The sequence below is a fragment of the Coenobita brevimanus genome, chromosome 103 (assembly GCF_032717465.1).
Source record: "Coenobita brevimanus isolate Jiangsu-jjx chromosome 103, ASM3271746v2, whole genome shotgun sequence".
Taxonomy (NCBI): Eukaryota; Metazoa; Arthropoda; class Malacostraca; order Decapoda; family Coenobitidae; genus Coenobita; species Coenobita brevimanus.
This window is the reverse complement of record NC_137056.1, coordinates 11,641,914-11,666,722: the sequence shown is the minus strand read 5'-3', so window position 1 is coordinate 11,666,722 and position 24,809 is coordinate 11,641,914. Positions and strand designations below refer to the sequence as shown.

The window sequence follows — 24,809 nt, the reverse complement described above, 5'->3', positions numbered from 1 at the left end:
CAGTTCAGAGGAGCAGTGACCATTGAAGTAGCGATAGAAAAGAGATAAAGATGCAACAGTGCAGCGAAGAGACAGAGGTTGAAGGGAGTCAGTAAGAGGAGGAGAGTTCATGAGACGAAAAGCCTTGACTCCACCTTATTGAGAAGAGCTGTATGTGGGGAGCCTCCCCACACATGAGAGTTGTACTCCACACAGGGGTGGATAAAACCCGTGTATAGAGTCAGTTGTGCAGGGGTAAAGAAGGAACGGAGTCTGTTTACATATATCATTTTTTCCCCCATGTTAGTGTCTATAACCTGTCTGCCTCAGTTAATCGGTTCTTCCATCGACCTTTCTGTCCCATCCATCATATATATATATATATATATATATATATATATATATATATATATATATATATATATATATCATCGTCGTCGTCGTCGTCATCCGGACCTCCTTTCCCACCCAAGGGCAGGGTGAGGAGTAGCAGTGTCCAGACAGCCCAATTTTGCCCAATCCAATGGGCCACGCTTCCATTCACTCATCATTCAAGCCCCCAAAATCCTGGCTCTATCGGATACGCCAAAAACATTCACCACGTTCTGTAGCTTCACGTATACGTATCCGATTGAGTGAATCCTGACGCTGCCACGTTAAAAATGGTGCCAAAATCCTTGATCATGCACTTCTCCTCACAACATTCATCCAGCCAGTTCGATCTCTTGTCAGTTCCCTAGCCTGACCGACTTCCAAACTCTCTTCCTCACACACTCATCCACCACATCTCTCCACCTCCTTGGCCTACCTCGCCTCCTCCCTCCTTCAAATTCGCTCAGATATACCTTTTTCACCACTCTATTGTTATCCATTCTCTCCACATAACCATACCATCTCAGTACAATTTCTTCGATTCTGGTGTCCACCGACATCCTTACTCCACATCGTTCACGAATCACATTATTTCGTATTCTATCCACCCTCTGTACTCCACATACATTCCTCAGCAGTCCCTTCACCGCTTTTACACTCGACTTTTCATTTTCATGCCACCCCATAGTCTCACATCCATATGTTAAACTAGGCACTAACACTCCCTCATGTAAACCTTGTGCAGCTGCAACACTCAAGCCTCTGTTTCTTATCAAGGCCTTCATTGCACCAGCTTCTTTTCTTCCTTGTTTCACTCTACTTTCAACTTTTGCACATTTTCCTCTCTTTTCTATCACTGTACCCAGGTATTTGAACGCTCTCACCGTATATATATATATATATATATATATATATATATATATATATATGTATTACATCCCTATTATTATAATTTCTGCGTGCACTGTCAGTAGGCTACTTACATCTGTCCTCCCTGCCATGTCTTTATGTAGTTCTGTATAATCAACGGTACCTTTCATCTCCCGGTTTTCATCCCCTAACCCTGACATCAGTCCTACTTCACCCATTATATGTCATTTTCTTCTTTCGCTGTTCACCACCCCGCTTCCTCATCCACACCCCTGCATCTTCACCCAAACCTCCCCACCGCACCATCTCCCACCCCACCCATCTCCCACATCCGGTTACCCCGCCCCACTCCACCACATTCCCTCAGCCTTACTCCTTCACCCCACACCACTCCTTCACCCAGCCCCTCCCGACTCTCGCACCCCATCCCATTCCCACATCCCTCCCCACCCCACCCCGACCAGCCTCTCACCCCGCCATAGTGAGTGAGGGCCTGCGAGAACTCTGAACTCTCACTAACTTTGTTATTAGATCTTACCCTGTCTCTGTTCCTGCCCTCTGACGTGTGGCGCCCTCTGCTTGTTTTTTATTTGTTGGTGTGTCTGGTTTTCTGTGTGTTTGTGTGTCTGTGTGTGCTTGTTTGTGTATATTGCGTATTTTGCGTGTTGTTTATTTTGTATGTTTTTTTTTTACATTGTGTTTATCAAAAAGATCTTGTGTGTCAGGAAAAATATAAGAAATTTTTGTATACTGTGTGAGACTATGTGCCTTGTATTGCTCCTTATAAAGCATTTAATTATTTCCTAAACCCCAGGAAGTGAAGCTTAATGGAAACTCGAGGTGACGGTATGATTTGACTTTATCAACTCAGCCAGAGGACATATCATGTATATATTAAGGTTTTGCACCGACTGTTTTATTTAATTCAAGAAGCACCTCTCTGCAAAGTTTTCAGACAACCTCCATCGGCTCCCAACCCTCCTGAACCGAGCTAAAATCGTCATCTCTTATTGGTCTTGAAACAAATACATCACCTTTATGAGTGAAAATACAATCTATATTTAACTGCAATAGAATGATCCAAATTACCACGGTACAGAATAATATAGATGCCGTGATGATAGGAGGCGAGGCTAGTGACGTGGCCTAGTATTCTGAGTGGCTGAGTAGGTTTCGTGGCACTTCTTCCTTGGCGATTTTTCTGCACATTGCTTCTCAGTATCCTGAAGTCAGTTATTGATGCAAACTGTGTCGATGATAAAGTGATGTAAATAATTTTAAAAAGAGTATTAAAGTGTAAAATGGAAAAGAAATCGCTAAGGAAGAAGTGTTACGAAGTCTCGTGTCCCTATAAGAGTGCTCAGGGCGTTGGTGGCGGTCGTGGCGATGATGATAATGATGATGATGATGAGTGAGATGATGATGATGCTTCCCTACTCCGTGATTAGAAAGAGGTGTTCGAGAGACCCTCCTTCCTTTTTCACCTTTAATAATACGAACAGCAAAATATGTAGCTGTGTGTGTGTTTTTGAAGACTTTGAAACTGGGGAAGGGAAGAGGTAAAAAAAAAAAAAATCGCATTCGCCATTTTTCTGACTTCCCCTGCCAGCTCAGTTTCCTCCTCCTCACCCAGCCATTTTTCTTAGCTTCCCCCCTTTGCTGTTCTTGCCCCAGACCTTCTTCTTCATTACACATTTAGTCATGTCCCCCACCACCTTCCCCCTTCCCCCTCGTCACATCGCCTACCTTTCCACGTCCACTTTGTCTTGCTCCTCCTCAATTCACCCCAACCTTCCCTCCCCTTCCCACATACTGTTACACTTCAATCCTTCCATCTCCCACCCTCCCTCCGTGCACACACGTCACTACACTTCTCCATCTACCCTTAACGCCTTCACTCAATTTTTTTCCCCTCACCTGAATGAATTCGCCTGATGTAAGTCAGAATGAAATGGGAAGTACTTCCTGAGGCCGAAGGTGTTAATATTTATGCTCTCATCTCACCTTTCACTCCCAACACACCTCATCTGCACACTATGTCATCTACCTCCTCCTTCCCCACACACTCATTCGCACCTCTCCCTCAACTACCCCACCCTGTAACGCACATTGAGGCAATCCTCCCCACACCCACACCGCACTCCTCACACAGCCCCCGCTGCCTCTTCTTCCCACAGCTTCTTCACTCTCTTCATCCCACCTAACTCACTCCGTCTCCACTCACCACTCTCCCCCTGCCACCTCCCAGCTCTGCTATAACAAATTCAGGAGTGACCACAGATCGCTCTTATACGTGAAAGTTAGCGGCTGAACCTTGACTGCCTTCTGATACTGGCTCTAAAAGGCTCATCGGACGTGGTGCCAGGACCGGACCAAAGTTTCATATTTCATCTTTGGCCTTTTCTGTGTTATGTTGAATTCACTTTTAACTGTACTTGTATTTATTATTTAAAGGATACTTAGCTCTTTCATTATGTTGACATAATTCATATTTTCTTGATGCTTTTAGAGGCTTTTGTTCAGTATTGTGCAGATTTTTCAAACTTGAACAGAAATAGCTTTATGTAACCTCCTCGCTACTGGGGAGTACCGGGACCTAAGTTAAATAAAAAATTCTACTGATGGTAACTATATATATATATATATATATATATATATATATATATATATATATATAAAGTCGGGTGTTTCCCTTCATAAGGATGAAAGGTAGTACAATGACAGAGTTCTTATCAGACGCATCTATGTTCAAGCTCAACAGTTCAAATCCAGGAGGAATCTGGAGATTTTTCTTGCTCTGAGCATTGTCAGGTATAAATGATGTAAACAATGGCAATCCAGTCTCCACCTCTCCCACGCCCAAGGTTCCTTGGAGCCCGCAGAGGGATAATAAGGGATCGAATGTTGCCGCTTTTTACTGAGCAATTTTATTTGGGGGTACACACACACACACACACACACACACACACACACACACACACACACACACACACACACACACACACACACACACACACACACACACACACACACACACACACACACACACACACACACACACACACACACACACACACACACACACACACACACACACACACACACACACACACACACACACACACACACACACACACACACACACACACACACACACACACACACACACACACACCGTCACCTGTAAAAAATAGGAGAGAGAGAGAGAGTTAAAATATACACTATAGAAATTCGTTTTCTAACTCCATTTTATACAGTATTTACAAGATTACCGTAAATAACACAACATAGCAAAGACGGCCTACTATAGGCTTTAAATTAGAGTACATATGAATTCAGTACAAAACATTAGAGATCATTTGCGACTCAAGCTGAAAGAGAGAATGTAGCAGATGGCTAATCTCTCTCTCTCTCTCTCTCTCTCTCTCTCTCTCTCTGCTTGCCGACGTGCCTGTCTCTCTGTATCTTTCTATCCATCTGTCCCTCTGTCTGTCACCACCACCACCACACACTATTCAACCATTCCAACACACTTTAGCATCCCTGTGGTCTCGTTAACAGCTTCTTTACGAGGACGGAATGCCGATCTCGACGCCTCAACCCTTTTACTGGCGGGGATAGCTCAGGGAAATCTTCCGACGTCACTCAATGAAATCGCAAAGTGTGCAGTATGAGAATTAAAAATATTTTCGGGGGAAAAACTTTGGATTTTGCCTGTGCTTCTTTCACCTTAATTTGGCCCAGATTTTTCGTTCTCTTGCAGCTTATATCACGTAGCCCAGTTCCGTAGAAGAACATTGCTATCTCGCTATCATTGCAGTTAGCACTTCTTCGTGACTAGCATGACATTGTTACAACTCAGCTTGCCAGATGGAGAGGTGACAATTTTAGGCCAAGTTAAAGTAAAAAAAAGTATAATCCAGTTAGCCCATCCCGAAGCCGTCCCATTCCATTTTTCTTTATATAAGGGAATCGTCACTATCTATCTATCTATCTATCTATTGCCAGACGCTTTGATCCCGTAAGGGGTGGCCGGCAAACAAATCGCCTCCATGTCGCCCTATCCCCCGCCATTTCACTGCCCTGCTCCTAGCCTACACCTTGCTCTCTCATATGCCTCTCCACTCCATCCCCCCATCTCATCCTCGGCCTCCCCCTCCCTCTTCCCCCTTCCACTCCATTCACATACACTCTCCTCGTCAGTCTTTCACTCTCCATCCTCTCCACATGGCCAAACCACCTCGGTGTGTTTCTCCTAACGCTTCCTATCACATCCACATCGACACCACAACGCTCCTTTATATCGTCATTTGTCAGCCTGTCTCTCCATATGACTCCACATGTTCCTCTCAATAACTCATTTCCACTGCTCTCACTCTTGACTTCTGGCCCTCCAAGAAGGTCCAAGCTTCATTCCATACATTAGAGTTGGTATCACAGTACTGTCATGTAGTAACTTTTTCACTTCCATGCTCACTTCCCTGTTTCTTATCAGTGCTTTCAAGGAACCAGCAACCTTTCTTCCTTGCTGTATCCTTTCTAGCACTTCACCCTCTAAACTTCCATCCTTACTCATCATACTACCCAAGTACTTAAACGCACTCACATTTTCCATTTCCTCCTCCTCCAACCTCACTGTACAGTACATTCAGTGACTTCACTTCTCTCGAAGACCGTAACTTTACTCTTCCCTACATTCACCTTTAGATTCCGTTTCTTACACCCTCTCCCAAACTCATCCACCAAGCCTTGCAGCTCCCTTTTGTCTTCGCTTAACAACAGTATCATCTGCAAACAACAGTACAGGGAGTTTCCAAAGTCTGCCCTCTCTCACTACTGCTAGGGCCGCTCCAACATCCACTGACCTACCGTGCATCCATTTTATAACCCCATCCATATACAGATTGAACAGCCATGGAGACTTGACACATCCCTGTTTCAATCCAACCTTCAAATAGAAAAATTTACTCAGTTCACCATCCACACGCACTGGAGCCCTAGCACCCTCATACATACTCTTCACGACCTTCAACATCTTCCCGGGTTAGAACTGCTGCTGTATCTGGGTCTGAACGTTGGTCGGGCCCCTGAACCTCGTTTCCTCTTGTCAGTCACAAGTTTGGGTAAGTGTGGCCACTCCTTTATTAAGAGCCTGGTACTGAAGGGGTTAATAAAGGTTAGAAAACCGTATATCTAACTCCTCTACGCAGAGAACTCCCTCCATTTCTGAAGTAAATCGTCTGGAGATGTGGAAAATCGTCTGGGGATGTTTTTATAAGATGCATAAAATATTCTGGAGACAGCAAGAGTAGACTAGAAAAGACATGGCCATACTGAAGAAGGTTGATGTCCTCGTGGCCTCTAGTGTACGAGGACGGGATGCTGGTCTCGATTCCTCATACACTCCAGCTGCCCTTCCTTTTATGTTGCTATTAAATATTTCCGTTTCTCTCTCTCTCTCTCTCTCTCTCTCTCTCTCTCTCTCGTTCATTTTCCTCCCATTTTCTTGATCACCGTCTTAATAAACCTTTCCCTATGTCTTATCCTTGTGTCTTATGTCCGTTATCTTTCTTTATCTGTTCTTGAGTCAGCTAAGGAGAGACGTCGAGCCGATGGAGATAGATGTAGCTGATGGAGATAGATGTAGCTGATGGAGATAGATGTAGCTGATGGAGATAGATGTAGCTGATGGAGATAGATGTGGCTGATGGAGATAGATGTGGCTGATGGAGATAGATGTGGCTGATGGAGATAGATGTGGCTGATGGAGATAGATGTGGCTGATGGAGATAGATGTAGCTGTTGGAGATAAATGTAGCTGATGGAGATGGATGTGGCTGATGAAGATAGATGTGGCTGATGGAGATAGATGTAGCCTTTAGTTCCTCCTCCGCCACCAGAGATCCTCCTTAAGCTAAGTAAATCGTCTGGTGACAACAGGAATAAAAGGAAATAGATGTCCTCGCAGCCCCTCAGTACGAGAACGGGATGCTGGTCTCGATTCGTCGTATATTCCATCTGCCGTTCCTTTTATGACACCATTAAATCTCTCCATATATCTAAAGTTTATTTTTATGTCCCTTGTCTTCCCATATCCTCTATCATCGGCTTTCAGTTTGATTTTTACTCTCCACCTGACAAAGTCAGAGGAGGGTATCGTTATCCCTGGTGTCCGTCCGTAGATTTGGGCGGCTGGGCGTTGAGATTTTCGTTTCCTGAGCATATCTCAGAAAATGTTTACTATAGTCATGAAATTTCGTTTTTCACGTTGTTATGGGTCTTATTGTGAACTGGTGCCTTTTGATACTTAGAATGCTGTTTCTTAAGTAGTTTTTTGAAAATTAATATATATATATATATATATATATATATATATATATATATATAGATATAGATATATATATATATATATATATATATATATATATATATATATATATATATATATATAATTATATATATATCTCTTCTGGCCCATCACAAATCAAAACTATATCATCTGCATAATCTAAATCCAAAAGTTTCCTGTTCTCTCCCCAAAGTATACCTGCACCGGTTTCTGTTCCAACGCGTTTCATAATGTAATCAATGACCAATATAAATAGTAAAGGCGATAGAACACCACCTTGAATTACCCCGGACTTGACTTCAAACGAATCACTCAGACAACCATCAACCATCACTTTACAAAATGTGTCCTCATGCATGTTCATAATGACCCTCACAAACTCCTCTGGTATTCCATAATGTCTCATGATCTTCCCCATAGTCTCTCTCGAAACACTATCAAAAGCCTTTTCAAAATCAACAAAACAAAGACTTAACGGTACTCTCATTTCATTAACTTGCTGCATCAAATGCCTAACTATAAAGATCTGATCATTGCAACCACGTCCCTTTCTAAAACCAGCCTGTTCATCCCTCAGAATACCGTCAACCACCGGCTCCAACCTATTTAACAACACTTTACTGAAAACTTTCAAAGCTATCGGTGACAAAGAGATTCCCCTCCAATTACCACATTCACTCAGGTCTCCCTTCTTCGGAACTTTAACAATTACACCATTCTTCCAAACTGATGGTAGTAACCCCGTCACCCATATCTTATTGAATAGCTTGGTCAAGATCATTATTAATCTATCCCCCTCCACTTTAAACATTTCCGGAAATAAACCATCCTCCCCTGGTGCCTTATTATTCTTTAACTGTTTTACTGCTTTCTCCACTTCCGCAAGCCTCAACTCTCCTGTTTCTATATTTAAATCTTCCTGAGCAGACGGTATATCCTCTTCTGGTGATATTGGTCTCTTAAGAACTGTCTCAAAATGCTCTTTCCATCTATTTTTAATATCTCCATCTTTGGTCAATAAATTTCCTTCCCTGTCTCTAACTGGTATTTCCTTGCGTTTACCTGTATTACCACTCAGTTCTCTAATCGATTCATATGCTATTCTTTGACTCTGTCCATCATTTTTGTTTATTAAGATTTCAGTCTCTGCAACCTTTTCATCCACACATCTTCTTTTATCTCTCCTAGCTAACCTTCTTACTTCTGAATTCAAACTCCAGTACGCAGCTCTTGCTAATTCAATCTCTTGTTCATCAATGCATTGCATCTCACTCCTCAATTTAGCCTCACCTCTCTTTTTTATCATATCCCACGTTTCCTCTGATATCCATTTCTTTCTCCTGAAGCTATGTCTCCTTCCAATCGTACATTCAGCAGTCTCATGCAAAACTTTGTTCACATCCTCCCACATCTCATCTACACTTCTCTCCCTCTCTTCCAACGTTTCCAACACCAAAAACCTATTTCTGCATTCTAATCTGAATTCCTCCTTTTCTTCTTCTTCCCTTCTAAGCTTAACAATATCGTATCTACCAACACCAGATTTTTCCTTCTTCTGATTTTTAAGTTTAAACCTTATTTTTGCAATGCTGAGTTGATGGTCACTACCAATATCCGCTCCCCGTTTAACATGAACATCTAGCAGAGAACTTCTATGCCTCCTACTGATAGCGATGTGATCAATCTGATTTTTATATTTTCCACACGGTGACACCCAAGTTGTCTTGTGTATATTGCAATGCTGAAAGAGTGTGCCCCCGATGACTAAGTCATTTGCTAGACAGAAGCTTCCAAACCTCACTCCGTTTTCACTCATCCTACTACCAACTCCCATCTTACCCATACATGCCTCAAATCCCTCATTTAAACAGCCCATTACTGCATTAAAGTCTCCAACGCAGATCAAAACATCATGTCTAGGTACCCTTCCTACTCCTTCTTGCAACTTTTCATAAAATGTGTCTTTCCTATCATCGAGTGCATCATTAGTAGGTGCATAACACACAAACAGACTGATGTTGCCATGATTTGATTTAAACCGTGCGTATATATATATATATATATATATATATATATATATATATATATATATATATATAGATATATATATATACAGTATATATAAGATTTCAACGCAACCTGAGCAAGTAATCTCAAGCCACAAATCAAAAAGTTTTCACTATAGTCATGAAATGTCTTATGGTTGTGTGTCTTATAGTGTACTGGTGCCTTTTTATAGGTAGAATGCCGATTATTAAGTAGTTTTTTTTATAATGAAAAGTAAAAAAAAAAAAAAATCTCATTTCAGTGCGATCTGCTATCTCAGTGGTATGCAGAGGTGGGGGGAGGTGAGGGCCAATATGCGCATGGTTAGGTGTGCAGGGAGGTGAGGGGGTATGTGCTTGGTCAGGGGAGGGTTGCAGCAGCGTGCCGTTGATGATGATGATGGTGGTGGTGGTGGTGTTTTGTTTTTTTGTTTTTTTTACTTTTTTTTTCACACTTCGCTATTCCATATCACTGATTTTATGAAGTTTTAATGTCTCTGTGTTATCCAGCGGGGGGGAGGGGTTGTTAAGGGCCGTTATGCGCTTGGTTAGGTGTACAGCGAGGTGGGGGGTATGTGATTAGTCAGATGGAGCGTTGCAACAGCGTAGCATTGCCATTTTTTTTTTTTTTTTAGTGTTTCCGATCACGAGACAACTTTATTCAAGGATAATATTTAAACCTGGTATTGATAGAGTTGATCGAGGCTACCTGTACTGTACTGTATATCTGAACTCCGGTGTTGGAGGAGACGCCTTCATGTGGCGGTACCGATATAACTGGCCGGTGAAGCTGCCTGGTTATACAAACGTCCTTCACCTCCCTCCCGCCTCCCCCAGAAGAGAATGGTGGTCTGCAGGAGAGGGGTAGCGTCAGCCTGCAGCCCACTGGGTTCACGTTCAGATGAACCTGGGGCTACAACTACTGCTACTACGTCAAACCTCTCCGATTCGAAATTTACTCCCCTGTACTGAATAAAATCGTCTGGAAGCAGCAAGAATAAACTGTTTAAAAGACCTGCCAGCACTGAAGGGGTTGATGTTCTCGCTGCCCCTTGCGTACGAGAACGGGATGCTAGTCTTGATGTCTCGGAAACCTCAGCTGTCGTTCCCTTTTTTCCGCCATTAAACGTTTCCATCTCTCTCTCTCTCTCTCTCTCTCTCTCTCTCTCTCTCTCTCTCTCTCTCTCTCTCTCTCTCTCTCTCTCTCTCTCTCTCAGTATGATGGCTTTTTCTGTAGTTTATAACAACTGGAGACTTTTCTAACGGGAGGAGATTAATATAGCCTTCTACTGCTTCTTCACACTAAGCTGAATAAATCGCCTGATGGAAGGCGGAACGAAATGAAACAGACGTCCTCGCAGTCTCTTATGTACGAGGACGGGATGCTGGTCTCGTCGATGCCTCGTTACCTGCAGCTATCGTTGACGTGGCCAGTAAATCTTCCCATATTTCATGTTTCTCTTATTTAATTCCCTTCACCATCCTCTTAACTCCTTCAATATTCTAAATTCTTTCTTTCGTTTCTTCTTCCCTCTACCAGCATATTTTCTTGAACGAATCACTCAACTTTAATAGAGAATGAAGGAAGTCTACACGTTATTTTTATCCATACATTTAGATAACTTTCCTCTAACCTTAAAATCATCTGTAGGAAGCAAAAATATTAAAGAAATTCATCATCGCACTAAAGGGGTTGATGGGGTTGATGTCCTCGCAGTCCATTAAGTACGAGAACGGGATGCTGGTCTCGATCCCTCATCAACCCCCATCTGCCTCTCCCTTTACTCCCCCATCATATCTCCGTATCTTTATCATTGTCTTTTTATGTCCATTGTCCTTCCGTATTCTGTGTCATTGTCTTTGCCCTTTGAGTGCGGTGACGTCGTTTTTATTTTGATTTTATTTTTGTTACCGTTACATGGTTTTACTCTGATCTAATTGGGAGAGACTTTACGATTTGGAGAGAGAGAGAGAGAGAGAGAGAGAGAGAGCCTTCAGTCGTTCCTTTGCAATACGAGATCTCCTCTTATGCTGAACAAAATCGTGGTGGTAGCAGGGGTGAAAATGAAACAGATGTCCTCGTGGCCTCTTGTGTGCGAGGACGGGATGCTGGTCTCGATTCCTCATAAAGTCCAGCTGTCGTTCCTTTTATCTCCCCATGAAGTCCTCCCATTTACCGTGGCTTTCTGGTTTGTATCCATTGTTTTCCCATGTTTTCTGTCATTCTTTTGAGTCTCTTCAGTACGATTATGTCTTTTTTCATTTTATTCTTGCTTCCACCAGACGATTAACACGTACAATTAGATTACTCTTTTCTTTAACATAGGAAGGATCTTTTTTTAGTGAAGGGATTAATGAGAACTGTGTCTAACCCCTCCAGTTGGATTAGTCTCTCTTAATCTGAATAAATCCGCCTGGGGATAGCAAGAGAGGACACAAGAGATAATCGTAGTGAAAGGGCTGTCGTTCTCGCCCCCCCCCACCCCCCACCTCCACAGTCATTGGTGTACGAGGACGATGTGCAGACTCTTGTTCTTTTATTTCTTGGCCTCTTTAATCACACATATCATCTCCGTCTTCTTCCTGTATCGTTTGTCTTTGTCACACACACACACACACACACACACACACACACACACACACACACACACACACACACGTCTTTCAAAATTCCAGATGTCTTTCCTTATTATGGCCCATTAACTTGAGCCATCTCGCGTCCTTCATGCTTCGTATCATTATCCCATGTTCCTGGTATCCTGGCATCCCACTGAGCCGCTTTCTAGAACGTTGACATCCATGGTTTTTAAAATATACGGTTTCCAGTATTGATATCTGTCTTCAAATCGTGTATCCATCTGTCTATCAGTCACTTAAACTGCCTATCTGTATCAGCCAGTTTTCAGGCACATGTACTTGCACTGTCTTAATAGGTGATGCTTGACTTTCCACAGGTTCTTGATGAAGTATACTTGGAAACGCTCGAGAGAACTTTTAATTATTATTTTTTTTTAACTCAATCGTTTGTTTGATAATTGTTACCAATTATAACGTTTAGAAAGATGTGGTAACCTTCATTGGTAGTCAGTTTGGTGTCAGGAGTCAGGGTTGCGGGGCTTGTTCCTTTTGTGACTGGTGACCTTACATTCCATCACTCATTCGAAGTACCTTGCATATATTCTTCAGTGGTTGCATTGACTGGTCCGTTTGTATTTACTACGTATCCCAAATAGCACTGTAGTTAATTTATTATATACACCTTTTGCTTTAACTGTATACATGATCTTCCCACAACTTGCCAGTCTATTCAGGATCACCTCATTGTCTAACCATCAGCATTGGTAGAATGACCTTTCAAAATGTGTGACAAATGATTCCCTTCTGGATCGCAGGCTTTTAACCGATGGAAGCATTGAAACGGCCATAGATGCATGGCACTGAAATGTTTTTTAGTTTAAGGGGTTTAAGTAAGAAAGACATTGTGATTCTGTTCTTTACTTCAGAGCTATGAATACCGGTACTCATTTTCTCGCTACTAGTTTCTACCCACGTGTATTAAATCAGCGTTGAAATCTGGTAATAGTGATAGTGATGCAAATACACAAGGGCGAATATAATATTTTGTCTTAGAATTCGTTGTACTGTACCGTTATGTGCAGTTGTGTATCTGCCTAAGTACCCGAAATTACTTGAATAAATTTTCTGCACCTTTGTATACATATATTTATGCCTGTCTGTCTACAGTATATCTACCTATCTATATCTGTCCATGTATCTATCCTTCTATATGTATCTGTACTATAAAATTTATAATGATCCGATTTCTGTATGTATGTTTGTTACCGTAACACAGTAAAAACGGCGCAACGTAGCCTAATTTTTGTTAGAGCAAGGAACCGTTAAAATGCCCTAACTTGAAGAATTAAACAATTTCCAGTCCAATCGGACCGTCGATTCCCGAGTTATGACTCATTTCTGGCCTTTTGACATGAAGCGGTAGCCGCCGAAGGCGGCCATTAAGCGAGTATATATTATAATGCATATATCTTCTTGCATGTTCTTCCACCTCTCCTGTACTCCGAACCTGTGTCTCACAGCCTTTTCTCCTGCGTTACAGTCGCTGGTGTACGAGGACGGTGTGTTGGTGTCGGGGTCGCTGCAGGCACTGGTTCAACACGCGGTGCCCACCTCCGTCTACTACCCAGACACCGCATACCTCTTCGCCTTCCTCCTCTCCTCCCGCCTCTTCATCAAGCCGCATGACCTCCTCCAGCGGGTGTGTGACGTAGGCTTCACGCAGCAGGGGCTTCAGGGCAACGACCTCACCTCCATTAACAAGGTGGGTGCATGGTTGGGTAGTTTTGGACGGTATAATTCATTGGGTGCTTAGGCAGTTCAGGAAGAATGAAGACATGTTCAGTTAAGGTGGGTGTTAAGAGTGAGTTTGGACAGAATTATATATCATGCACAAAAAAGAAAAAAAGGAGGGGGGATTGATAAATATCCATGAGGGTAAAATGAAAGACGCGTATTAATGAAAATTGCATTGTTAGATAAGGACACTTTACCTCTAGTGAGGCGAGGAGGTTCTCTCAGCGGGATCAAAATCATTTGCCAGTAAGTCAGAATAAAATACTTTAGTGAGACCTTGGCTTGTAGTGGGTTAAGGGAGAGTAGATGTGATGAATTAGGTAGTTTGGGACAATTTGTGATGATGGCGGTCCAAGGAATCCACCACACAGCCATTAACTGACACCCCAAGGCCTGCCACACCTTCCGTAAGTAACATCTGCTCAAAGTTAAGCCGCAGTACCACCAAGCACTCTTGTCCTTAGCTGGGTCACACCGTACCATTGATACCATTATACAGTTAGGGAGATTTTTTTTTTTTTTTTTTTTTTTTTTTTTAAAGTAGATTTTTGCCTGATGACTACACGAGACATTAAGATTGACAGCGACTATAACTATGATTTGAGGAGGGTAGGTTCTGTGCTTTCCACCTCTCTTCCAGGATAGTTGATTGGGTTTTGAGTAGACAAGGAGGGATGCTGAATTCTGATATGTAGTTAACCCCTGCAGTCCCATGACGTTTTATTCTTTCAGTCTTTACACGGTTTTTATTCACCATTTAATTGACTTTTCGAACTAATTTAGATGTACTTTCATTAATCCCCCATTTCTGCTGGGTGGTTCTCCTAAGTTGCGTAAATTCGTCTGGTAGTTTCAAGAAAATAATCACAAATACGTCATGGGACTGAAGGAGTTAAGGAGAGATAGTGGATTAGGTGGGCAATTAATTAGCCACTAATTGGGGCACGAGTAATTTAGTTCCCTCATCCGATAGCAGAAACTTGATTACGTCCCCCATGTTAACTTTTTTATTCATTGTTTCCCTTCCCCTCACCTCCGGATTCTAGGTCATTTCATTCCCTCTTTCCTCTTCTTGTTATATTTATACGTGGCCATTATCAGTTTGTATGCCGGTATTAAAAATGGGTTATCAACATGAATGCTCGCTCTTTCATTCTCGTTTTATCTTTACCATTTTTATTTTCATTCCGTAACAGAAAGTGAGTCGGTTTACCCTTTCGCTGCCTTATGTATCTCTTCAGGCATTTATATGTGTATGTACATTATTATAATAGATATATTACCTGAATTCATATATATATATACATACAATCGTACTTACATATATTCATTTACTGTGCATTATATACATGCATAAATATACATGCAGAATTTATGTACTGTTTTATTTATTGTTACCACTTCAGGAGCTGGGTCCGTTCGTTTTACTCGTATTCCCCACACTCCCGTAGAAGCTGCGTTGGGTTATTTTTCGTTCGCTTTCCCAACTCCCTCCCCTTTCATGCTTCTTCATGCTTATTTATTCTTTCACCCTAGCAGAAGTGGGCACGTCTTTATTCCATTATTCTGTTTCAGCTATCTTTTTTATTTTTATTTTATTTTTATTTTTATTTTTTTATCATCCTAGCATCTGAGTGCGTTATGCCCATTTAATTAGTTTCCTTTTTTGTTCGTCGTTTCATCTTCATCTTCTTGTGTGTGTACAGTATATCTGTCTATCTGTTTGTGTATGTCTGTATGAATGTACTGTGTGTGTGTGTGTGTATATATATATATATATATATATATATATATGTGTGTGTGTGTGTGTGTGTGTGTGTGTGTGTGTGTGTGTGAACAGTACTGAGCCCTCAAGAACAATTTCTTGAGAGTTACTGATGTAATATGCGGTTGGACAAGAGGACTACCAAGACATAAAGTAACTTGGTGGTGGGATGAGGGTGTAGAAGCTGCAGTTAAGGAGAAAAAAAGGCTTTTCCGGGAATGGAAGAAGGGTGGTAGCAAAGAGGAATATTTGGCTGCCAAGCGCAGGGCTAGAAGAGAGGTATACAGGACAAGGTCTGAGTCACAGAGACAATTACTTGATAACCTAAATCATGGGGAAAGGAAAAATATGATATTTAGGGTGGCAGGTCAAGTGAGGAGGGATAATCGGGATATTATAGGTGAGCAGTGTGTGAAGAATGATGAAGGAAGGGTAGTGGTGAACAGTGAGGATATTAAAGATGCATGGAGAGAGCATTATAACCGGTTGTTGAATGAGGAGTTTGACTTGGACAGGGAAGGTTTGGAGCCAGCAAATCCAGTGTCTGGCCCTTGGCCTTTGATTGATACTGCTACTGTGAGTGAGGCAATAGGCAGGATGAGGATGGGGAAGGCAGCAGGTGTGTCTGGGTTGACTGCTGAAATGCTGAAGGCCTCAGGCGATATAGGGTTGAGTATAGTCACTGACCTGATAAATAGGATTATTTATGAGTGTGTTGTCCTAGATGATTGGCTGAAGAGTGTAATTGTAAATGTGTATAAAGGGAAGGGTGATGCCCTGGAAAGAGGAAATTATAGAGGTATAAAGCTTTTAGATCAGATAATGAAGGTAATGGAGAGAGTTTTAGAAGGTATGATTAGAGAAAGAGTGAATATTGATGAGATGCAGTTTGGGTTTATGCCAGGTAGGGGAACCACTGATGCCATATTCATTGTTCGACAGCTTCAGGAAAAATATATTGGTAGGAGAAAGGATCTTTATTTTGTTTTTGTTGATTTGGAAAAGGCCTTTGACAGAGTCCCTAGAGAGGCGGTGAAGTGGGCAATGAGAAAGCTTGGCTTGAAGGAGTGGCTGGTTAGGGTGGTTATGGCCATGTATGTGGGTGCTCACACCCAGGTAAGAGTGAATGGAGATTTGAGTGACGAGTTTTCCGTGAATGTTGGTGTGCATCAGGGGTCAGTCTTGAGTCCAATGTTGTTTATCACGGTACTTGAAGCCGTTTCACGTGATTTTAGAAACGGACTTCCGTGGGAGTTGTTGTATGCTGATGATTTGGTGTTGATTGCAGACAACGAAAGGGAGGCGGAGGAAACGTTTAGGAAGTGGAGAGATGGTATGGGGCAAAAGGGTTTAAGGGTAAATGCAGATAAAACAAAAGTGATGATATCTAGGGTTGGTGGCGGTACTGTCAAAGACGAGGGAGAGTGGCCATGTGCAGTTTGCCGCAAGGGCGTGGGAAGTAATTCCATCTTGTGCGGTGTGTGTGATAAATGGGTGCATAAGAGATGTAGTGGCATCAGAGGTAGACTGAGAGATAATGCTGATTTTATGTGTACGGCGTGTCGGGGTGAGCAGGTGGAGATTGTCAGACGTGAAAGGATTGAACTTGCTGGTGAATCTCTTGAGTGTGTGGAAGAGTTTTGTTATTTGGGAGACATGTTGTGTGCTGGAGGTGGGGCTGGAGCTATAGCTCTGTGGCTAGGGTGAGAAGTGGTTGGAAGAAGTTCAGGGAGCTCTTGCCTCTCCTGACATTGAGTGGACTCTCCCTACGTGCTAAGGGGTCTTTGTATGCATCATGTGTTAGGAGTGTAATGCTGTATGGTAGTGAGACCTGGGCAGTGAAGGAGGAAGATATTCGCCGGCTCAGACGTACAGAAATGACAATGATTAGGTGGATGTGCAGTGCGTCCCTGCGTTCAAGGCCTGGAGGGGCTGGGTTTACGATGGAAGAGTTGAGAGGTAGGATGGGACTGGAGTGTATTGGTGTTGTGATGAGGAGAGGTAGTTGAGGTGGTTTGGACATGTGGAGAGGATAGGGAATGATAATTGGGTGAGGAAGGTGAGAAAAGTGTTAATATTGGGGGTGGGGTTTTGAGGAGCAGACCGAGAAAGACATGGGACGAGGATATTAAGTGTGACCTTAGGGTTAAGGGACTGAACAGGGAGGCTGCAGTGGATCGTGCAGCGTGGAGAGCCGCCATTAGGTGACCAGGGCCGACACATGCAAGCATGTTGGAGCCTTTAAAAACGAAAACGGAACGATATATATATATATATATATATATATATATATATATATATATATATATATATATATATATATATATATATATATATATATATATATATATATATATATATATACATACTGTATGTAGTATATGTACACAAATAATTATACTCGTATATCGTCTAATTATATATATAAATATTATTTCTTCCCTAAAAGGAGAAACTAGTTCATTCGCCCCCCTCTCATGTCATTTGTATTTTTTCATACATATTATTGTATGTGATAGGTGGGGGCGCTCACCATCCACTCACTCGATGTAGTGCTGCCCTCGGGTGTCTGCCGTTTACTCTCCTCCATCCTTCTTTCCTTCCATCCTCTCCTGTCTTTCCTTCCTTCTTTCTTTCCTCGTCCTGCCTACGGGTGACTTTACACTTCCTCTTCTGTCTCTCTCTCTTTCATTCTTTACTCTTCCTTCTGCCTGTGGGTGACTTTACAGTGAGTGACAAGCCAAATGGTTTCCTGTACACCAGGAAACCATTTACTACGCTGGGTGGTAAGCATATAAGCAAATATTGGTGCCTGGTGGTTCCGTGGGTAATTATTGCGCTCTAATCGGATTGAGCCGGTGAAGGTTTATATCCAAGGGTTGGTTCGGGTTTATTGCTCAGGTAATGCCACTCAGGGATGAGTGAGGCTGGTCACTCATCTTAAATGTCAGGATCAACTTGCCTAGCCCCGGGCTCCTACGCTCCTCATGGTGCAACGTTGGATTGGATGATGGATGGATGGATATTGCTTATTAATTAATTAATTAATTGTTTGTATTTACTGTACAGATGTGCTTACTTCCCGCGTTCATAAGGTTAATTGTTTTTTCCTCCTTAAAATTTTATTTTTATTTTTAGAAACTTACTAGTGTATTTTTTTCTGTGGGTGACAGGAGAAGCTGGGTCGGTTCATCCCCCACATGGTGCAGCTGCTGGGGGAGTGGAGCGAGACGTTCCCTTACGACTTCCGTGACGAGCGTATGATGGGTGGCGTGAGGACCATGACGCACAGGTGCATCGCGCTGGAACCACACCTGCGCAGGGACGTCACGCAGGTATGTTCCAGACACACTGTGTTTAGAGGGGAGAGAAAGTTTTTTAAAAATATAAAATACGGGAATGAAATCTGGAAGCTTGCAAAATTATCCACTGCAGAGAGAGAGGGAAAGTATATATATATATATATATATATATATATATATATATATATATATATATATATATATATATATATAATCATCAGCCGTTTGAGTGTCGACTGCAGGACCGGCCTATCCCTGCCGAAGTGGGGACGATACAGCCAATGCATCTCTACCAAGTGGCTTAGGCTGTGTAGTAGAGATTGTATGTAGGGTGAGAAGTGCTTGTAAGTGTAATTGTTGTGTTGGAATGGCTTTGGATGTGTGTGTAGTCTGTGAACCAAGTGTAATAGACCCGCGCAAGCCGACTGGATGCAAGCATACTTTATAGTATGCGACACTGGTTCAGCCACAACACCCCTTGTGTCCGTCAATGCAGTACGTGGCCAGAAGAACGTTCCCAAAGTTTTTTTTTACCCTGACGGGACGCGAGCCCTCGTTCTTCAGTGTACGAAAACGCACACTTTACCATTGTACCACAGAGGCTCCGTATATATATATATATATATATATATATATCATAATGGTTCCCAGCGAGGGCCTTGGATCGTAAGGGGGTTCACGGCATGATTTAGGGAGAATCACAGTGTACCATAAAAACTCTGGAATTTTTTTGAAGAAAAGAATGGAAATCAAAGATTACAGTGTTCTCAAAAGTTTTGTGGAGCCATGACAGCACAGGGGCAGTGCAGGCACCTTGCGATCTGTGCGTGGCCTGAGCTTGGATTGGAACCCAAGGTTTGGCAGGAATTTAAAGTTAGTGCAAGTTGTGCAGATGTAGAGTGACGCGTATGGATCGAGTGAGAAATGAAGTGCGAAGGAGAACTGGGGTTGTGCGGGAAGTGGCTGATCGAATTGAGCAGAGGGTTTTGCAATGGTTTGGGCATATGGAGAGAATGGATAATGAGCAATTGGTGAAAAAGGTAACTAGGTCTGATGTGTGAGGTGTAAGGCTGAGAGGAAGACCACGAATAGGATGGATGGACAGCGTGAAGAGAGCGTTGGATGCGAGAGGGATGTCTGTTGAGCAAGGAAGAGTGGCTGTGTGTGATAGAAATGAATGGAGAGAATTTGTGAATGAATAAATGATGACGCAGCCCTGAGGGGATATTCTCCCGCATTTGTCTGATCAGCTGATCAGGTCAGGTGCGGGTACGGGGATGGGTCTGTTATGATGTGGCAGGGGTAAACCAGCTCAGCTGTCGGGCCCTGCTGCGGATGTCACTGATTGCACTGCACAGTTAACCCTCGTGTAGTGTGGTGCGGTGAGGATCTGTCCCTTCTCCCCTGTGGGGCTAAGATGCGAATGAATGTGTTTGTGTGGATGAATAAATTGGGAGTGTGTCGTCCTGTCTCGGCTACCTCCCTTTCCTTGGAGGAAGCAGCGTAGGTATATAGATAGATAGATAGATAGCAAGTTGTGTGTCCTATTATATCCCAGCATAAGTTTGCATGTTGTCACTTCATGCAGGTGAAATATGTAGATTCTGTTTTCAAAGCATATGTCAACACAACACCTCTTTATATATATTTTTTGACTTCGGACACCTCACTGTGATTTGAACTTGGCCATTATGGATAAGGATTGATTCTGACCATCACGCTTCATCTGAACGGAAATTCTGATCCTTGTGTTCCTAGTACACAAGGATCAGAAACAACTGAAGGGTAAAATGTTCACAGCAATAAAGAAGATGTAAAAATAGCTTTGACAACGCTTATATTTGTCATTGCTAGGAATTTTGCTTTCATGCTGGAGAAGATTTTTATCATATAATATTTCAGCAATGAATTTTTTTTTTATCTGATATAAGTGGAAACGCATGAAGTTAATACGTATGTCATTTTAACAGTTGATTTACACTCGTCATTGCTTTTATCGGATCATTGGTGAAGAGTGCAGCAGTTTTATTAATAACGCTGAACTGAATGAGCATATCCCACGCATTTGTATACAAGTGGTGATTACACAGATTGCCTTGCTCTCCTGATGGCACGAGTATCATGTAGTAGTTTTTTCGTCATTTTCTCAGTTACGTCTCTCTCTCTCTCTCTCTCTCTCTCTCTCTCTCTCTCTCTCTCTCTCTCTCTCGTGTGTGTATGTGTGTACTAAATTAGAGAGAGAGTGAGAGAGAGAGGTGAGCAAGTATGAGAGAAAGAGGTGTGGAGAGGAGAGAGAGCAAATAGTCTTCGCTTTGATCCTGCCCTCAGTCTGGCTATTTCAGTCTGGTGGTGGCAGCAGGTCACGAAGTTTAGAGATGGTACTTGAGAGAGAGAGGAGGGAGGGTGAAGATATTTGCAAAGAGAAAGTTTGTGTTAAAATTGGATGGAGAGTGACAGCGAGGCGGAGAGAAGAGTGTGGGTGTTTTATGAGAGAGAGAGAGAGAGAGAGAGAGAGAGAGAGAGAGAGAGAGAGAGAGAGATCGTAAAGAGACATCAAAAGTGAGTGTTTCAGTGGGATGGAAAAGATTAACAGTGGAGAAAAAAGCAAGAGAGAGGACGTTGAAGATTAACTTGGGGTGCTGTATACATAAATTGAGAAGGTGGAGAAGAAAAAGGGTGTTTACGTGGTGTAGGATGAAGATAAAATGGGTTAAGGTGAAAGAGGTGTGGAAGTGAGAGGATATGATGCAAGAAAGCCTTTGAAATAATATGCTTCATTCGATTTTCAGAATTTATGATTACAGGGAGACGTATGCTTGTGTAGCCCACCATAGTCATTTTTTTTTTCGCTCTCTCCTTTCCTTCCCCCAGGTCCTACGGAGAGAGAGAGAGAGAGAGAGAGAGAGAGAGAGAGAGAGAGAGAGAGAGAGAGAGAGAGATGATACAAAGAAAAGGAAATGTAGGAAGCATGTAAAGCACGTACGTGAGACACACACACACACACACACACACACACACACACACACACACACACACACACACACACACACACACACACACACACACACACACACACACACACACACACACACACACACACACACACACACACACACACACACACACACACACACACACACACACACACACACACACACACACACACACACACACACACACACACACACACACACACACACACACACACACACACACACACACACACACACACACACACACACACACACACACACACACACACACACACACACACACACACACACACACACACACACACACACACACACACACACACACACACACACACACACACACACACACACACACACACACACACACACACACACACACACACACACACACACCTCCACGTAGATTTTTCCCTCCTTCCTCCTCTCGTCCACCAGACTATAGAGAGCAAGAGGGAAGGGGGGAAGGAGTGAAAATTATTGTGAAAGAAAAATCATGTAAGGGAACAGTATCTCTCTTGCAACATTGATCAAAAATAACCTGCTAGTATGAGGGAAAGAGTGAAAGAGGAGTCATGTAAAGAAACAGTATATAATCTTTAAAGGCTGATCAGGAATAGCCCACTTCTACGGGTGAAAGTTGTAGTGAAAGAAAAATATATGAGGGAACTATGTATCGTCCAACACTGATCACAAATAACTCACGACTACGTATATTTTTCCCTTACCACTATGTATCCTCCAACCCTGATCGGAAACAGCCCAATAATAGATATTTCCCCTCCTAACAGTATACAGTATATCCCCCAGCACTACTTACAAACTGACCATTGAATTTTTTCCCTTTAATTTATAACCTCCAATACTGATAAGAAATAACCCACTACTATTAATTGGTCCCCCTTGCCCTCCGCCCTGCCAGGTGCTGCACAACCTGCTGAACAAACTGACTCAGCTGGAACGGTACGAGGAGGCTCAGGCCAAGCTCTCAGCACCACCACCTTCTGACTTCATACCACAGGTCAGTATGTGCAGGTTTACGTAGAGATTTATTATTATTATTATTATTATTATTATTATTATTGGTGCTGGTGGTGGTATTAATATTATTGTTAGTAGTACAGTAGTAGTAGTAGTGGTTGTAGTTTTTGTTGTTGTTATTGTTGTCATTGGAGTAGTAGTAGTAGTCGTGCTGTGTCCGTGTTCTCGTTAGTAACCGTAGCAACCTTATATACGGTATCCCCTTCTCAACGACCGGGCTAACTTAAGCTGCAAAAAATCCACTGGTGATAGCAATGACAGGATATGGGTCGTCGTGGTCCTGAAGGGGTTAATGGAGTGTGTCTCAACCCCTTCTCCACATGGGGCCTCGTGTAAGCTGAAGGAAATCGTCTGGTAATAGCTAGAAAGAAGTAGAGAGAGAGTCATCGAAGTGAGAGTGTGCGTGTGGAATAGGGTAGGGTTGATGGTGGTGGTGGTGGTGGTGGTAATGATGATGATGATGATAATGATGATGATAATGATGATGATTTTCTTTTCCCTTTTGCAATGTATCTGGAGCCTACCTGCCTACCCCCATTTAATGCTGGAAATTAGCGGTAGGATATTGCTGATGGTGATTCAGTAGTTTTCGGTTGCCGTTTGGGGTTCGTAAGCAATCCATACAGTAGTGGAAATTGGTGTGTGTGTGTTTGTGTGTGTGTGTGTGTGTGTGTGTGTGTGTGTGTGTGTGTGTGTGTGTGTGTGTGTGTGTGTGTGTGTGTGGATCTTGCACACACACCATTTGTTTGTGGGAAATGCATTAGTTTATTGTTTGATCTTTATTCACTCTGCCATTTGGATTTATTTATAGCATCTTTATTTTGAATCTCTAGTTTGAAAATTGTTATGGATTTAAAAACTGAAAAATATATGGTGAGAATATAAAAGTGTTTTAGCCAGTACCATATATGTCATTGTCAGGGCGTAACAGATGGGAGAATGGACTTGGATAGACAGATAGACAGATGGATAGATAGACACGTAGTTGGATGGATGGATTGATTACAGCATAAAGTAGGTACAAATATATTATACTCGTACTAATCGAACGTAACCCACTTTGACCCCTCTGTAATGTCACCCCACTCAACACACACACACACACACACACACACACACACATACACACACACACACACACACACACACACACACACTAAACCTGAGGGTGAGTGAGGTGATATAGTCTGTTGTGTTCGCGGCAGTATGTGATCTACTAGGGACCACCACAACAACAGTGGTCAGGGAATAAACTGATTAGGATAGTAACAGCAATTTGTCTGTGTATCTGTTTATATATCTATATCTGTCTGTCTGTCTACCTACATACTTATTTGTGTAATTATCAGTCTGTATATGTATTCATATGTCTGTCTGCCTAATTACTTACCAACCTGTGTATCGATCTGTCTGTCTGTCTATCTATCTGTCTATCTATCTATCTGTCTATCTATCTATCTCTCTGTGTATTTATCTAGACAGACGTGATAATTCTGGATGGGATGGCTATAAAAATATTGCCGCGTTCATCCTGACATCCGCCATCACGTTGCAGTGTCTCCTGTCTTCATTGTTTGGGTTAGGATGATGTTGGGCAAGGAGGCTTTTCCCGTCTATAGCTGTGGTCACAGTCAAGTTTTTTATTCAGACCTATAACAGACAATTCAACACATTAGGCGATTTTAAATCGCCTGTGAGTCGGTGTGTTAAAATCTAATATCAGAC

General features: G+C 42.4%; 1 protein-coding gene across 1 annotated transcript in view; it reads left to right on the top strand.

Annotated features, from left to right (window-relative positions):
* Positions 1–24,809, top strand: part of LOC145415532 (ras-GEF domain-containing family member 1B-like) — a 144,387-nt gene that overhangs the window by 89,269 nt on the left and 30,309 nt on the right. The window contains exons 3-5 of the mRNA XM_080284756.1: positions 13,733–13,954; positions 18,925–19,086; positions 22,966–23,064. Coding sequence (XP_080140882.1) covers positions 13,733–13,954; positions 18,925–19,086; positions 22,966–23,064 — 483 coding nt within the window. The remainder of the gene's footprint in view (positions 1–13,732; positions 13,955–18,924; positions 19,087–22,965; positions 23,065–24,809) is intronic.